We start from the raw sequence: 18003 nt of genomic DNA, 5'->3' as shown, positions 1-18003 counted from the left end.
TCACCAAACTATGAGGAATGCTGAGAAAATGTGAAAGAAAAATTAGTAAGTACTAATCATATTAAGGCACATATTCAACACTTCTTTTCAGGTAAAAAATGTTAACTAATGAAAATGTGAATTTTAACAGTCACTACTCATCTCAGTCCATAATTCATATAAATTAAAGCACAGTGATTCCAGAATAATTGGTAGAAGATTCTCGGATAGGTTTCATTTTCCACCTGCTCTTAGTAAGTAATTTAGAACAGTGTTGTGCAATTAAACTAAAAGTATTGGGAAGTGAGACAGAGATAGAAGTGATTTAACAATTTGCAGCTTTTCTCAGTTGCTTTCATTACAACTTATCCTGTAAAATTAGTAAGGAATTGCTCCCTATGGCCATGAATTATACACATGTGATTTTCTGACAGGAGTGTTTAGTTTTTAATAAAAACTCCTTTAGGTTCTGTTTCCCACTATATTTTCATGTAATGCTACATAAACTTCTAGGTTATTACTTGGAGACCTGAACCAGCACAAATGGAGAGGCTGTTAACCTAGACTCATAGAAACACACAGACTTAGAGCATCTAAATGCTAATTCCTTCCAAATGTTTATTTTACTGCTATCCCACACTTTGTTTTCCAAAGCGTCTCCATCTAACATGTTGACTTATCTATAACATAATTTCTCATTTCTCTCTAAAATGAAAAGAAGCTAAATGACCAATATCTGCTTCAATTAATTGTTTGGAAAGCAATTTTTTAGGGTTTTAGAATAATTCTTGGAAAGATGGGTTGGCTGTGGAAAGCATGAAATATGATAATTTAATTAAATTAAAAGAGTCTCATCTACAAGAAGGGTCATAAGTAGGATCCAGTGAACTACAGGCCTGTCAGGCAGACCTTGGTGCCAGAAAAGGTTATGGAGCAGATCATCTTGAGGGAGATCACATGGCATGTGTGAGACAACCAGGGGATCAGGCCCAGACAGCATGGGTTCGTGAAAGGCAGGTCCTGCTCGACCAACCTCATCTCCTTATATAATTGAGTAACTTGCCTAGTGGATGAGTGAAAGGATGTTGATGTAGTCTACCTAGACTTCAGCAAAGCTTTTGACGCTGCCTCCCACAATATTCTCCTGGAGAAGCTGACAACCCATGGCTTAGACTGACTGATACACTCTTGGCTGGGTATAGAACTGGCTGGATTGCCAGGCCCAGAGACTGGTGGTAAAGGGAACTAAATTCAGCTGGTGAACAGTCACAAGTAGTGTTCCCCAGAGTTTGGTACTGCAACCATCCTGTTTAATATATACATTGATGACCTAGGTATGAGGACTGAGAGCAACTCAGACAGTATGCAAATAACAGCAAGTAAAGATTTGCCTGGGGGTAGGAAGGATTCTTCAGAAGAATCTGGACAGACCAGACAGCTGGGCTGCACCAATAGAATGAAGTTCAACAAGACTCCTTCTGCCTCCTGCACATTGACCACAACAACCCCAGGCAATGTTACAGACTTGGGACACAGTGGCTGGAGGACTGTGTGGACCTGAAGGTGTTGGTCAGCACTCATCTGAACATGAGCCAGCAGTATGCCCAGGTGGACAAGAAGGCCAATGGCATCCCAGCATGTATTAGAAATAACAGCCATCAGGAACAGGGAGGTGATTGTTCCCCTGTACTCAGCTCTGATGAGGAACAATTTGAGTGCTTTTGGGCCTTCTATATAAGAAAGACATGGAGGCCCTGGTGCTTGATCAGAAAAGGGCAACAAAGCTGGTGAGAGGTCTGGAACACAGGTCTTATAAGGAGCAGCTGAGGGAACTGAGTTTCTTTACTTTGGAGAAGAGGTGGATCAGGGGAGACATTACTGATCCCTACAACCACATGAAAGGAGGTTGAGGCAAGGTGGAAGGTAACTCTTCTCCCACGTAATTAGCAATAGGACAAGTGGGAATGGCCTCAAGTTGTGCCAGGGATGTTCAGGTTGGATATTAGGAAAAAAATTATTCACTGAGTGAGTACTCAGGCACTGGAACAGGCTGCCCAGGGAGGTGGTTGAGTCACTGTTCCTGGAGGTGCTCAAGAAACATTTAGATGCTGGACTCAGGGACATGGTTTATTGGGGAAATACTGGTAGTAGGTAGATGGTTAGACTTGATGATCTTGGAGGTCTTTTCCAACTGTGGTGTTGCTATGACTCTATGATTCATATTCTAAGATTCTTAAAGGAAATGGGATTATGAAAGCTATATATCCACGTTAGTTTTGTCTATTCATTTTTCTTACAATAACTGTTTTATATACTCTCTTGCAATGTCTAGCTGTGAAATTACAGTCAAAACAGCTGCTGCTGAAACCTACTATATCTTCTTAAGATACTTAATATCCTAGATGATGCATAAACAGACTCATAAAACCTGCTGATTTAGGAACTTATATTGCTTACAGAGTCTATGTTTATTTAGTAGTTTGAAGCTGGATAGTAATGGAATTAAGTATAAGAATAAAAATATATCACAGAAAACATGCTGTGGTGCCACTCACCTGCCAGTGAAGGATTATATTCCAGATCAAACCAAGGGTCAATTTATGATTGCCATCCACGATGTCTGAGCTCCCAATATTTACCAAATCAACCTATTAAAAATGTTTTTAAAAACGGTATTAGATTAATGGCAAGCATGAGAGGTTGGTATTAGTTTCATACATTTGGTAATTAACTTTCTTCGGGGTGAGGGAGAGTTAGGAACAGGCTAGGATAAATCTTGCATTTTGTATCTGCTGTTTATAAAATGTCCAGCTCATATTTTATAATTGGCACAGATAATGTGCTAGCAAAAAGCAAGCGATGATCTAGAGCTCCAATTATTTCAGCTGTGAGAACAAAGAATTAAAAGTAATAGTAAATAATAATTTTAAAATCTTTTATAATAAGGTTCTACAATCACAAATCACAATCCCAAAGGTTAACATAGGAAAGTTCCACATTATTCTCTTCAGCACCTTATGTATCATACTTTGGTAAAAGCAACACATATATCTAGGCTCTGCAAGAACCTACAAGAATTAAGATACTATTCTACATATTTATATTAAAATAGAACTAATTTTGTCTTTCTAAAATTCTGCAATGCAGAAGGCATGGCACAATTTATTTTAGAGTACAGAAAAAAAGCATGACTGTGATCTACACATCTCTTTCCATATTTCTTTGTTAAGCAATGTCATTTTCCACAATTATATTATGCATTTCTAATTGCAGAATGCATCAGCAATTGCCAACCTGGAATATTTTTTATTCCACTTGTGAAATGGTCCTTCATGCTCTCCCACTTTTTATGCTATTTAAAAAATAATGCCAATTCATAACTGGGAGAGCAAGACAAACACACCTTAGGTGGTGGGGGGGGGGGGGGGGAGGGGAGAAACTAAGATTCGGAATTTATTTCCCCACTGTTTCACAGATTTAGTTTGTTTCCCCCCGCGTGGTCAAAACTAATATAAAAACTAATTCTTATATGTTAAAATACCTTGCTTCTTCACAAATTGCAGTCGTTCCATATCTCTATTATACATCTGTAGTTATTTGAAGTTACATCTATGCAATAACTAAAGGTTTTGCAAACTGAAACCTAAAGTTACCTTCAGTACAATGATGGATAGGTCATTTTTACTAATCGCATACGAAACAGGTATTTGGCGAGAGCTTGAAATTTTTTCTTTAACAATTAATACTTTTCTTTTTTTTTTTTTTTCCCCCTAAGAAATGTATTAGTTGCTATTCACTCTAGTCAATGGTGTCTTGGAACATTTCCCAAACGGAGTATTATATCCTAACCATCATTGGGGTCCATCTAGCAAGTGATCCACTACGAAGTTTATTAGGGTACCAGCTACAAGTTTTACACATCAGATCCTCTGCCTGTATTTGGAAATTGAATCTTTGTCACAGAGACTATATTTGTTTAACTGAAACAGAAGAACTCTTTCCAGTCTCCTTTAACTTTGTCTGAGTTCACATTACAACAATTCTCTGCCTGAATAACAGGAATAACCATAGGGAAAAAAAAAAATCAAAATCAAAATCTGTAGAATTGATTGATTGGAAGTGGTGGCGTTTTTCAGTCTTAAATGAGTGCACAATCTCTGAGCAAGGATGGGAAACATTACCATTAGTTACAGGCTTTAAATATCCATAGCACTGTTGATTTTGCATTTCTGAAGTTCTATAGAAATCACACTTGAGATTATTTTGAAGGTTGAGGAAGCTATTTCAAAAGCACATCTTTTAGCTTCATCCTGATCTGATCAAAAATATTTTGCACAGCTTTTATGATCTTCAATTTACGGATATAATGGCCACACAGAGTACACACTCTACTTTGTAAAAGGATGCAGTCTGTTCTATGTTGTTCAATCAGTGCTTTGTTTTCTTTCTACATTTGAAAGGGATTATCCTGGAAACTGAATGAAAAGCACATTAATGGATTTGGTTGATATTTACTAAATGTTTTTAAAAATATTTACTGTGAAAATGTGAAATGTGAAAATGTGTCCAATAAAAATCTTTTTGCATATTGTGAAACGTATGGCTGGTTTCTTTTTTTCTTTTTCTTTTTTTTTTTTTTCTCAATAATGTCATATACTGCAAATTGTGAAGAATTAGAAGCTTTGCCTCCTATTTATTTGCATTAAATTTCATTTAAAAATCATGCTATAGGTCTTCATGATAGTCTTATAAGGTCACTTTCATTTATGCACAAATCTCTAGATGGATAAGCATTACCTTGGATTTATAAAATCAATGTCTTTATTCAGCAGCTGAACTCAAGCATGTTTAGTGACCTACTGCAGCTATCAAGAAATCCAATATCAAATGCAGCACAGAATACATTATCACTGTTCCATCACGTCTTACAGTCAAGTTTAAGTGAACGTTTGAATTTATTCCTGAGGAGGATGTACAGTATAATTAGTTGGCCATTGAAAATGTCTGCAAAAGTTATGGACCCATTAGAATGCTTGCACAATGAAGATTTTACTAGAATATTTACTCTAAAAAGATGCACAAGATTCTGGCCTGAAAAGTCGATTTTGACAATAATTTTTAAAAGCATTTATTAAACACCATGCATTACTATAAAATTCTACGTGTTGATCAGTCTTCAAATGGCATTCATTATGGATAAATTATTCAAACACTTGCTGGCAGTGGATTTGAAATACATTCCATACTGGAGCTGAACCTCTAAATAAGTGTCCAAGTCACATTAACAAAACTGCCTTGATTCCAGAAATTTTATTCTTTAGTCAAGTATTTATTCTGTAGGATGTTCTGCCCCTGACCAACTGATGACTTACATTATTTCTCTGCAAAATCTGCAGTGCTTTGTTGACATTGTTCAAAGCATGTACTCTTGTGGAGCCCTTTTCTTTTGCCTATAAAGGAAATAAAATAAAATTGACCATCCAGAATCAGAAAATGGAATACACTATATATATAATACAAATTTCATATTACACTTGCAGTTTCATATTGTGTAAGTTTATGACAATATTAGTGAGGGTATTACAATACATTGTGCATATTCACCTTCTTCATATGAAATAGAGGTAATTGTGAAACAAACTGGATCCACAGTTGGAAGCTAATTTAGTATCTTGACATTTTCCAGTGAATGAATCATTGAAATGTATATAAAAATAGATAATTTCAGACTGTTTATATTCTGATTGTTTTCTGCTCCATGGCACAATTCAGGAACATTACTATATCAACCAAACAGATAAGTATCAGATTGTAGAATATTTATTTACAAGCATAGCTTCTCTGGACTTACCTCTCAGCCTGTTTCATTACTCTTTTATGAGAAAGTTTCAAGAAAGACTCCAAACTCAGAGTGCAATCAGGAACTCAAGAGGCAGTAGCCAAAATTAGGTTTGATGTGCTGCTTTAGAATTTAGAAGTTTAAGAGCAAGGCAGTCTGAATTTTTAGATGTGTATTACTTCAGTTACTTCAATATATTAACGATGAGTATGACATTTATTAGAAAAATATTCTAATTATATACATTAAATAATATTATGTTCGGTAATAATCTCTACAGATGAATAATTGCTGAATTACCGCTAAAAACCCAAATACCTAAATGAATCAAATCTCATCCTTTTTTCTCTTTACCAATATATGCATGCATATTTGATCATTTTCATGTTACGTATAACCCTATCTAAGACTTCCTGTCAAATATAGAGTTCAGTTATAGTGTTTCCTCAATTTCAAATTAAAATTGAAGATACTGTTTCCTCATCAATGGGAGAAATTAACAGATAACGTACGACAACTGTCGTAACATCATGTCTTCAATATAGGGCAGTAACATTAATATACATACAATTTTTTGGCCTATAAGGCATTCCAGAAGCTCCAGAAGTTTTCGTCCATCTCGAAAATCATTAAAAAGATCTTCAATGCAATGTCTTCCACACTGAAATGTAACAAAAGCTTCAGTTAGTTCAAAACAAACACAAGAATCAGAATTGCTAAATTATGGCATCCAACTCAGAAAGCTGAAAAAGCCATCATCATGAAAATTTGTATATTCTGTTTGTGTAAAAATATAGTGCAAATCTAATTAATTAATAAATACATGAAATATAGTACAATGTAAAGGAAAAAAAATATATTACTACTGAACTTGTAGGATTTTTTTCACATACATCCACATCATAACAAAGTTCCATTGAGTCAGAGAGATTGGTGTCACCTATTTTAAGTAGTTATGGCTCAGGGGAGACCTTATAGCTCTCTGTAACTTCCTGAAGGGGGGTTGTAGTGAGCTGGGGGTTGGCCTCTTCTCTCATGTAATCAGTGATGGAACTAGAGGGAATGGTTTTAAGTTGTGTCAGGGGAGATTCAGGCTGGACATTAGGAAGTATTACTTTTCGGAAAGAGTAGTCAGGCATTGGAATGCACTGCCCAGGGAGGTGTTGGAGTCACCGATCATGGGAGTGTTCAAGAAACGCTTGGATGTGGTGCTGAGGAATATGATTTAACCTGGAAGTATTGGTAATGGTTGGACTAGATGATCTTCTAGGTCTTTTCCAACCTTGATAATTCTGTGATTCTGTGATTCTGTGATCCTTCATTCCCTCTTAAACTACTGATTTCATAGGTTTAATATGAGGCACTGTTGTGTTCATGCAGCCAAGACAGCAAACCACATTTTGGGGTGCATTAAACACAGCATGCTGAGCAAGAGAGGTAATTCTCCCATTATATTTAGTATTGATGTGGCCTTATCCTGTAAAGCTCTAGGCTTTGCCATTTGAAAAGGACATTACAGTCCTTGAAAATGCCCAGAGGACACGAAGGTTTATAACAGGGCTGAAGATATGTCCTGTGAGGGGAAGCTGAGGGCACGGGCTGTCCAGTCTGGAAAAGAGAAGGCTGGGAGGTGACCTCACTGCTTTCTGCAGTTCCCCGAAGAGAAGAAGCAGAGGGAGATGCTGGGCTATGCTCCTGCCAGTGACATAACAGGAATGGCATAAGGCTGTGCCAGGTGAGGGTAAGATAGGCATGAAGGAAGTTTATTTACCACGAGGATGGTAACAGGTTCCCCAGTGTGGTGGTTGAAGCCCCAGTCTTGCCTGTATTCAAGCATTTGGATAATGTACTCATTAATATGCTTAACTTGTGGTTAGCCTTGGAGTGGTCAGGTATTTGGTCTCTGCAATATCTGAAGATCTCGTTCAGTTGAACTATTTTATTTTCTTCTATTTTGTTCTATTCTATCTGTGAGGAAGTGTTGCAGAACCAACCATTTGCATACACTATTACTCAAACAATTAGGCCAGAACTAAATAACAGTGAAGCCTGAACACAAACTGGCCCTGTCAACTGAGGTTTGTGTTTTAGGAGAAAAGTAAGAAAAATAATTTGCCAAAAGCCAGAAATATATACCAAGCTGAAATGTCTAACAGTCTCTTTTTCAAGTGCTAAAAGGTAACTTGTAATTACACAAAGAAAGCAAGTCATAGACATTATTCTAATGAGGGTCTGACAAAGGTCTATGTTGATAGGACATACTTGGATTTATACTGAATCAGGGCCTCATTACTGTAAGTAAGATAATTTGTATTTCTACATAGTATCAGCAAAAGAAAAAAGGGTGATGTGATCATGGTAAAAGATTATTTACTCTTCCTATCATTAGGTTAAGTTTCTGGGCTGATACTTGGACTAATGCATTAGATTTTAACAATGCAGCAATATAAATTTGCATAGCTTAGTCACTTTGTAACTTTTATGTGCATCTCTGTCTTTTGAAAACCAACTGTTTGCATGAACTCTATTGACAAGAACAATAAAAATGGTGTTTGTTTTGTAGAGTGTCAAGGAGTCTCAGCCGTCCATGTTATTCCTAATTTCTAAGTTTCACAGATGCTTTGATTCATTTGAGAGGAAAATACTGTAATTTAATTTGCTAGTATTGACATCATGGTGACCATGCTACATTGTGCATCTTCCTCATTTACTATGAAGCACTGTAGAATTGGGAATCCATTTTACATGGAAAACATTTGCTTTTCTTTTAGCAGAGTTGTTTTGGAATGCACAATACTAGCTGGAATTAAATAAGAAATGTTTGGGTTTTTTTGTTTGTTTTTCCAGAAAATGACATTTTTTTTTCAGAAAGTTTCTAAAACAGAGAATGGAATTAAGGACATTTTCCGGTGCTAGATTCATTTTTATTTTTATTTTTTCCCCCTTAAATCAAACAGTATTTATATGTACAGCACAACATACACTGTCATTGACTACTCTGGTATGACTCCCACTTTCTCTCACTGCTGCTTCTTTTCTGAAGTAGTACTTCCATTCAGTCCTTTCAATTTTTTGGTAATATCTTGTTTCTGTTTCATGAAATGAACAAATACAGAACATCAAATATTTTCTACAGCACTGGGGATCCTTGTTCTTTAGGCAACTTTCACAAACTGCACTATCCATTCTAATAGATAATTTCTACCTGATACAAATGCTGCCATTTGAATCCTGGAAACATTTGAAAACTAGTACGGAATAAATTCACATCTGCTTTATAAGCCCTGCCCAGTCTCTTGAAATATGAGTTTTAACTAATAAGACTGAGTTCTTGCTATGATAAATAGCTTTACTAAACTGTTTCCAATGTTACAAACACCACATGCCTATACACACAGTATTCCTGAAGTTGTATATTACTTATTCAATATAGCACAAATTGAAATGCTGGCATTTGACTAAATTGGAGAGATGTTACTTTGTTCCCTAATTTTGTAGAACTGAAGTTATTTTTGCAGAGGGAAAGAACAAGACCTATGCAATTTTAAAGGAACATATTAGCACTCTTTAGAAAGTTCAAGTGATCAATAGACCCTTCTGTAATACTCTGGTAGAATCATGCCCCTAGAGTTACTGAATCATTCTGAGAATATGAGCATGACATTTTGGTAACAGAACATAATTACATCACTATCATAAGGGAAGAACAGAATTGGACTTCATGACTGCCTGTCTGTCTTCCATTTTGTAGCTTTAAATTATTCACACAGTTTTAGTTGAAATCCATCTAGGACAGATTAAAATTCTACTTGACAAAATAATGTGGGATATATTTTTCTTTTTCCTTTCAGAAAGGAAATAAAATCACAGCATGGCAGTAGCTGCTGCAGGACATTTTATTACAAATATATCACAAATAAACCTTAAACAAAAGTTACCATTGATTTTTGAGCATCTTGAAAGTATAATTTCTATTAATCAGCAACTAAAAATACCTTAAGACACTCTAGGCTGCTGTCACACATCTCATCCTTACCCTTAAGAAGGCTGTGATTTTTCTGGCAATAGGGTAATTAAATCTTTGTACTCAATAGATTGAATGTTTTCAGTGGATTGACACTGCAGTAAGTCTTTGGAAACAAAGGTTTCACAGAAGCATCAAATAAATGCATTGTATTTTCAAGGTCATTGAAAAGTGTGTTTTAAGTTGTATGCAGCTTCACAAGCAACTAGAAAACAATTAGAGCTAGTCATAGGCCTAAGTTATAAATTTTTACAATAGCCTTGCTTAAAACTTATATATATATATTTTAAGTTATGAACTGATGCTCTTTACCTGCAGAGGAATTTAAATGTATACAAGAATCTCCTGTGCAGTTTACATGTTTACATGCATGACAATTTGTATTACAAATATATATATATATGTACATATATATATATATATATATATATATAATGTAAAAAACTGCTGCAGGCTGAAATGCTGAATCAGATTTCCCTTTATAAGACTGATGATGGAACAGGTGGGAGAAAATAGAGAGGGTACAGGACAGAGGAAGGACTGCAGCTACTCCGAATGAGGCATAGCAGCCTGATTGGCAGCAAACAGAAACTAGAGATAATTATATAGTTTGACTCCACATATAAACTAGAATATTAGTTGCATAGTTTAGCAAAGTAATTTGAATCTTTCTCATCCTCTCTTGCATATTTTAGGGAGTTAGACAATTAATGGAGACAATGGTTTGGAGGAAGGAATGAAAATGACAATGGAAACAATAAATGGAAGAAAGAGGGAATAACTGTTAAACTGTGGTTTTGTTTTGGTTTTTTTTTGCTTTTTTTTGTTTGTTTGTTTGTTTGTTTTGGTGTGTGTGAGTGGTTGTTGTTGTTGTTTTAAGTGAAAGAAACAGTGAAATCTTTCCAGAGTACGAGTAAAAATAACAAAAAAAAAAAACAACAATAATAATAACCTAAAAGGAATTTATTAGAATCTTTATGAGTAGAAAGACTCTGGAGATTTAAATACACAGTAGTGTTTTACATATTATTTAACCTACTATCTTATGTTGAATAAAGGTCAAAACAGACAGTTCTCTTTGTTTAGCTGATACGGCCATTTGGCAGAAACTGCTGATCTTTACATAACGTAAGAAGACCCATACGAAATCCAAAGGATTTATTCTAAAAAGAAAATCACAAAAGAATGTGATGCAGGAGGGAAGATAAGATTCCTGTTTTATTATAGATGAAATTAAACTCCCAACTTAAATGAAGACAGAGGAGAGCTCTGACTAGAATTCTGAACATCACATGGAGGAAAAAAATTCCCTGTTACCCTGCCAAACTGCACAAGCCTTAATCTTACAATTACTGGGAAATTTACAATTAACAGCCTGGAAAAACAGGACCACTTGCAGTAGTGTCTTCCACCACATATTATAAGAGAATGTGTACTTAAGTGTACTCCATGCATTAACTCAGCCACATGTACACAGCCTATAATGCTCTAAGTATTAATTAAACTGAAATAATTGAAAATGTACAAGTTACTTTCCAAACTCAGACAGCAATTCAATCAATCCCATGACAAAGAACATCACTGAAAAAAAGAAAACAGCAGGTAGGAAAGAGAGAAAAGAGAAAATTGAGAAACAGACTGCAAGCAAGGGTCAGTAGATAAATGCTGAAAAAAATTGATTGTGAATATATTTAAAAATCTTAGAACATCAAGTTCTATCCTATTCACCTCACTACTGTCTGATTTTTGTGACAATTTGTTTTTTGTGTTCTTCTTTCCAAAGACTCTGTATCAGATCTCTTTTTCCCCGCGTAAACTCAAAAAAATGTCATAAAAAGATTTAATCATTATTCTTCACATGCATTATGGAAGAAGTTAATATTAAAGGAATCACTTCTTGAAAATATGGTATTCTGTGAAAAGATCTCTTTTCAGTGCCATGTGCCAACTAGTAATTATGAAAGTGATACAGAAAGGAATATCAAGTAATTGATAACTTGTATGGAGAGGGTACAAAAATGTCTGTTGATGAACACAGTCTCTTGTGTTACTTAGTGCTCAAAAACATTTAATTCAAAGCTTTAAAAATTCTGAGTTTTGTGTAAAACCGTTGGCAAACATTACTTCTTAGAATAAGTTTGCATTAATAAATTGGCATAGACAAATTCTACACAAAGGGAAACTAGAGGGAAATAATGGGGAACAGGAAGGGAAAGGGGGCAAGAAGGAAGAAAAAAGGAAGGGATGAGAAAGAAGAGAGGAAGAGGATTATGAACAAGTCATATCTTGGATTTTCTCCCACAGGCTATCAGGGTAGAAATGTACTTCTGAGTGTCAAACTCTCAAAATTTCAAGAAATGAGTTCACAGTGATGACTCCAGCAAAATACATGACAACAGAAGGTCATAAGATAGCTATTATTTATGGTTCTTTAATATGAATGCATTATTTATTATTATACAATTGCCATATAATGTCCGACTTATTTTTCAGAAAAATCATAGAGGGTAAACTTGGTTGAGGAGGAGATCTCAGACTTTGTTTTCTACATATTTAGATTGCACTTTTTGTACGAAGGTAGGCTAGATACTAAGAGGATTATTACAGCAATACAAGTTGGAAACTGTTTTTAGGCATTTCACAGTATTACAGGGGCTTATTATTATCAGTTCATCTGGGAAATTTAGCAACAGAAAGTATCAAAAGATAAGAGATATGCTGAATAAATTAAAGAAGATTTTGACATTGTAAAGACACTCTGTCTTTTCAAGGTTAGGCATGACAACAGACAAGGATTTAAGATTATATTAGGCTTCAATAAGAAAAATACGGTCAGAATAAAGCTAATGGATGCAAAAGTCTTTCAGACTTCTAGAAGAGTGAAGTAACTGAGACTTCAGCTTGGGACAAGGCCTGTACCTTCAGGAGCGGCATGGAAACCAGGCTGTCGTGTCCAGAAAGACATTGTGGTGCCCTGGTGTGCTGGGCTGTGGAAAAAGAGACAGAGGTGCCCTGCACTTTGGCCATGACCTTAACGTCCTGAATACTAAAAACAAAACCAAGAAAAGATGCTGCCCAGGAAGACAGGACCTGGGCAACAGGGCTTCAAGTAACATTTTGAAGTCATTTTCTCTTCAGTTTGTAAAGATGTAAATTTTGGTGAAGGACGTCAGAAAGAAAGAAATTAAAGCTTGATTGGCTTACAGATGCTATCCTTAGCAAGACTTTAAGAATCAGCCTTTTCTTGCAGTATATTTGATGCCTCACTCTGTGAAACAATAAAGGAAAGCTATTGAGCTAATCTCAACAGGTCTTTTGAGTTATTTTTTTAATAAAAAAGGGATTATTAATACTTGCTCTTGCTCTGATAAATATATTAAAGGTTGAATTTCTTTCCCAGACACATTCCTTTATGGTTCATTCAGTTCTGCTGGGAAGTTCCATGAAACTGACTGACATTTCCTTTCACTGATGCTGGATTACTACTAAAGCATCAAAAGATATTGTTCCCATCTTCCAGAGGGAAGAACAATGCACCAGGCACAGTTTAATTAGGCCACAGCTTTACAGGCTTATGGGAAACCAAGCTGAGAAATTACTCAAGCAGTGTAAGCTGTCATTCCTCCCTTCATCCTTCTCTCCTGATAGAAAATGGAGGCCTTTCCATCTTCTGCAGGAGAAACTCCACAGCAGCCACTGCTGAGTCTAACACTGCAAACTCTATCCTTACATGGATATGAAGGGGAAGGTCTTACAAATTGTCTAAAGGAAATTCATACCTGGGGGAAAAGATTCATGCTCCCAGAGCAGAGGCCAGTTTCATCCCCATACTCTAACATTTGTGTGTTGCCACCTCATTCTCCTGGTACTTCTGTTAAGTTCTTCAGGTTGTTTCCCCCTCAACACACACAGTCACTGCAGTTTTGTAGTGTTATTGCAGAGAAGGGTACTCACACATGCTTAAGTTTCTGAAGAACACCCTGCTATCTCAGTTCTAAGATACATCACAAAATGTCAATGAAGGAGCTACGCATATCCAGAACAGGAAATAAAGACATAAAGGTAGACATGTTAGTACAGCTAATATCTGGTTTTCTTAGCATGCCAAAATTTGTTTCTCTAAATTAATTGCAAATTAAAGAAGAAGCAAATAAATTTATCATAGTAATCAAAACCTTGTCTGCTTTTTGAGACAGATGGCAATCACTCTGAAGTTCTGTACAACCCCAAGGCATAGTGCATAATGAAAAAGGATAGGGATGTGTGGGAAGTTCTGATGTCAGAGAAGCAGAAGAGCTCATCAGCAAGTGAAGAGCAGCCTCACCAAAGCCTCCAGTTATTGCTCAGGCTATGCAGATAATCTATCTTATCTCCTCAGTACAGTTTATCATATGCTTCTGAAGCCAGAATATAAGGCCAAGAGCCAACATTTTAAAATGATTTTTTTTGTAATGTCTTCTATTTTACCTTTCCATTGTTAAATTCTGCTATAAGATTAATTATGAGATAATTAAAATACCAGAAGTTTTATCATGTGTAACAAAACTTTCTAAAGTTATGATTCAGTGCTTCCCATCCCTGGGAATGCTTAAATTCACGAAACTGAATTATCTTCTCTGTTCTGAAAGCAAAGGGAACTCTCTATTTATTAATTAGACACACGACATTTTAAAAGTCAAACTTTTATTCTATTTTCAAGTGAAGTTTCCTTATGAGGTTTGTTCATCAAAACTTAAATTCACTTTAATTAGCCATTCTACCTTATCTATTAATACAATTTGAAAATGAGATTTTGAAATGAATCACATCACTAACCAGATTATTTTTTCCTGATCCAGACTATTGCATATTTCATAAGAACAAAATTAGATTAAGAACAGATATTGATTGTAATGTCATGATAATATTAAAAAAAATCTGAAGTTCTGTTTTGAACAACATAATAAAATCTACTTATGCGGTCTCTAATTAGAGCAGGAAAAATGTCCTATAATGACATCAACAGCCGTTTCTAATAGAGTTACAATATAGAATCTCCCAGAGGGGTATATGATCCATAATGCCAACTACTACAATTGAAAGAACTATTTTCAGTGATTTTAATACTATTTTTCATAAAGGTAAACTATTCCCATAGAAAAAAAAAATATAAAATACATTGACATTGCTCACTATGGGCAGATCATAAGCATGCAAATCAAAGCATAAGCTATGTTTTAAGCAAATCTTGGTGGGCTAATCCAAAGCTGACATAGATGGTTTAATCAACTCTGAGTGTCACACCTGAGTGTGACAGGTTTAAAATTCTTCAGATATCCATTAATATGAAAATAAGCAAAAGCTCATTCTTTCATATGTGATGCATACATAGAATCACACAATCACAGAATATCCTGAGTTGGAAAGAACCCACAAGGATTGGTGACTCTGGCTCCACACAGCACCATCCAGACCCTACATCTGAGAGCACTGTCCAGACGCTCCCAGAACTCTGGCACTGGGGGCCATGCCCACAGCCCCATGCAACCCGTTCCATGCCCGCCACCCTCTGGTGCAGACCCTTTCCCTGACCCCCAGCTGCACCTCCCCTGACACAGCCCTATTGCTGTCACCAGAGAGCAGAACTCAGTACTGCTCTTCTGATCCCCTCGTGAGGAACTGCTGGCCACCATGAGGCCTCCTCTTCTATGGGCTAAGCAAACCCAGGGACTTCTGCCATCTGCATAGCTCTCCTTACCATGGTAAGACTATTACATCCTTCTTATGTTGTGGCACGCCAACCTGCACACAGTGGTCGAGCCGAAGCTGCACCAGACAGAGCAGAGGGGAGCAACCCATTCCCTGACCTGGTGGAAGTGCTGGGCTTGATGAAGCCCGTGGCAGAGATGGCCCTTCTGGCTGCCAGGGCACACTGCTGACTCAGTTTCAACTTGCCACTAACCAGAACCCTCAGATCCCTTCCCACAAAGCTGTTCTCCAGCTCCTCATCCTCTAGACTGTATGCAGAAACAGGGCTGCCCCATCCCAGTTGCAGAATCCAACACTTGTTCTTTCTAATGCAGACGGTAAGCACACTCACATTTGTCAAGACTGTGGTACAAGGCCTCTCTATCCTCAAGGAGTCTACATGCCTCTCAATTTAATATCATATACTACTTTACTTAATATAACTTCCAGATCTTTATTGGAATCATCAATGAAAAAATTAAGGAGAACTGATTAAAAAATGGAATCCTGCAGAATCCCTCTAGTGTCAACTAGGGCAACTCTTAGGCCATAGCCTCCTTTGCTCAGTGTAGCTATATTTTAGTTATCATGGAACATTCTTAGAGTCACACCACCATAGCTTTATGATGTCCCCAGCCAACTCCTTGCCAACTGCTACAAGTACAGGTACCTTAACAATAGAACAGCAGTTGCCAACAGACTTGTGTCTTTATGGTCTTCTTCTGGCACAAGAAGCAATTTAGATAGAAATTATTGGCTCATCATCCACCAAACAAACTTAGGCTTCGAGGGAACAACAGCAAACCCAAGCCAATGGATGTTGAACCACCTGAAGGCGACATCGAACCCATGGAGGTGGATCCACCTGAGGATGAACCAATGGAGGTGGATCTCTCTTCATCAGGGCAGGACAAATGCTATAACATCATGTTTGCCCAGAGATGTCACTGCATCCACTGTTGTCATAGCAGGGGCTCTCAATTTCCATCTCAACACTGAAATGTCACTGTCTACCAGAGAGCCCCAGCTTCAGCTGCTGCTCACTAACACTCTTTCTTCTCTATTCCCCATCCTCATCCTTCTCCAAGGCCTATCTGTCCCTTTAATATCTGAAAAAATTACAATGACTGCACCTGTGCAAATATCAATAGAAAACTATTTGATTCATGAAAGTTTACTGACACATTTCCAATGTCATTTTAACCAAGATGCAAATCAGTTGAAAGAAGAAAAAATAAAACAACACAGAAATACAAAAGGAGTTCACAGATGATGGGAACAGAGATTTGAGCCTTCCTACACTCCTCACCTGACCCACGAAACCTAAATGGACCATCCAGATCATTCACTTCTATTATTTAGAAATTTGATGCATTTTGAAATATATTTTCAGTTCTATTACTAACAGGAACCTGACTTAGTAGCATAATCATTAAAAAACAATTATCTTCCAAGCTTTCCATCAGTCAGAAGAAAAAACAAAAACAACCTCCCACCCCCCCCTCCCCCCCCCCCCCCCCCCCCCCCCCCCCCAAAAAAAAGGTGAGAGACTGCCAAAGCTGAAATTAATAGAACAAAGACTTACTGATTTTAAAAAACATTAATCTGTTGCTCACTAAATAAGATACCACCTACAATAATTCACCCAGTATTTATTGTACTAAGTTTCTATTTGGTAAGCAGTGAATGCTTAATGTTGACTTCTACTGCTATTCCTCAGAACAATACAAAGCTTACAGTGATATTCAGAATAAATCTAGGAGCTATATTTTTCATCAGTTTAATTTAGTCAGCTAATGTTACCGAAGCATTTATTATGTTCCTGTACATTGCTGTTCAAGGTCATTGAAGACTGTTTCAGTAACAGTGGGATGAAAAGGAATCTTCTGTAAGCAGGTATGAACATACACTCACCACGTTCCTTTAAGGTTTGAACAATGAGTTACAGGTTCAGAGTAAAGGATAGGGACTCGCCCATTGAAAGTGCAGCTAGCTTCACACAATCCATTAATTTGCCTGCAATGAGCTTCCTTTTGCCAGTATGTATGCAATTGTTCTTCCCACCTCTGTAAGGTGACATACAAGGAAGAAAAATACCATAGATAAATTATATATAAATATATATATATATTAGTTTATACTGGTCAGAGATTTCCCCACATATGCCTATGAGAAAACAGAAGAAAAGGGAATGCCTATAGCCTTGGCTAAAACTGAAAAGATTATTTTAAAATCACGTACAGGAGAGAAAGATTCTGAAATTTTTGTCTTCTGGATTGAAAAAGGGCAGCTTCTGTCCTTATTAAGAGGACAATTTAAAATTTACACAGTGAGGTGCTGAATACTGCATGAACTGAATTATTCATATGAAGATACACGGTAAAGTTCTTTTATAGTGAGTTTGGATTTTACCTTTATTGAGGGAGAGACTTTA

General features: G+C 36.5%; 1 protein-coding gene across 17 annotated transcripts in view; it reads right to left on the bottom strand.

Moving 5' to 3' along the window:
- The window catches only part of DMD (dystrophin), a 1014969-nt gene that overhangs the window by 762024 nt on the left and 234942 nt on the right, over positions 1–18003 (bottom strand). For all 17 annotated transcript variants that reach the window (XM_015884249.2, XM_015884262.2, XM_032449414.1 and 14 more), the window contains exons 3-5: positions 6387–6479; positions 5352–5429; positions 2535–2627 (exon numbers count right to left, since the gene is read on the bottom strand). In XM_015884249.2, the coding sequence (XP_015739735.2) occupies positions 2535–2627; positions 5352–5429; positions 6387–6479 (264 nt within the window). The remainder of the gene's footprint in view (positions 1–2534; positions 2628–5351; positions 5430–6386; positions 6480–18003) is intronic.

This window comes from Coturnix japonica, chromosome 1, assembly GCF_001577835.2.
Source record: "Coturnix japonica isolate 7356 chromosome 1, Coturnix japonica 2.1, whole genome shotgun sequence".
In the NCBI taxonomy this organism is placed as follows: domain Eukaryota; kingdom Metazoa; phylum Chordata; class Aves; order Galliformes; family Phasianidae; genus Coturnix; species Coturnix japonica.
Note: the sequence above shows the minus strand (reverse complement) of the source record. Positions and strands in the feature narration are given on the sequence as shown.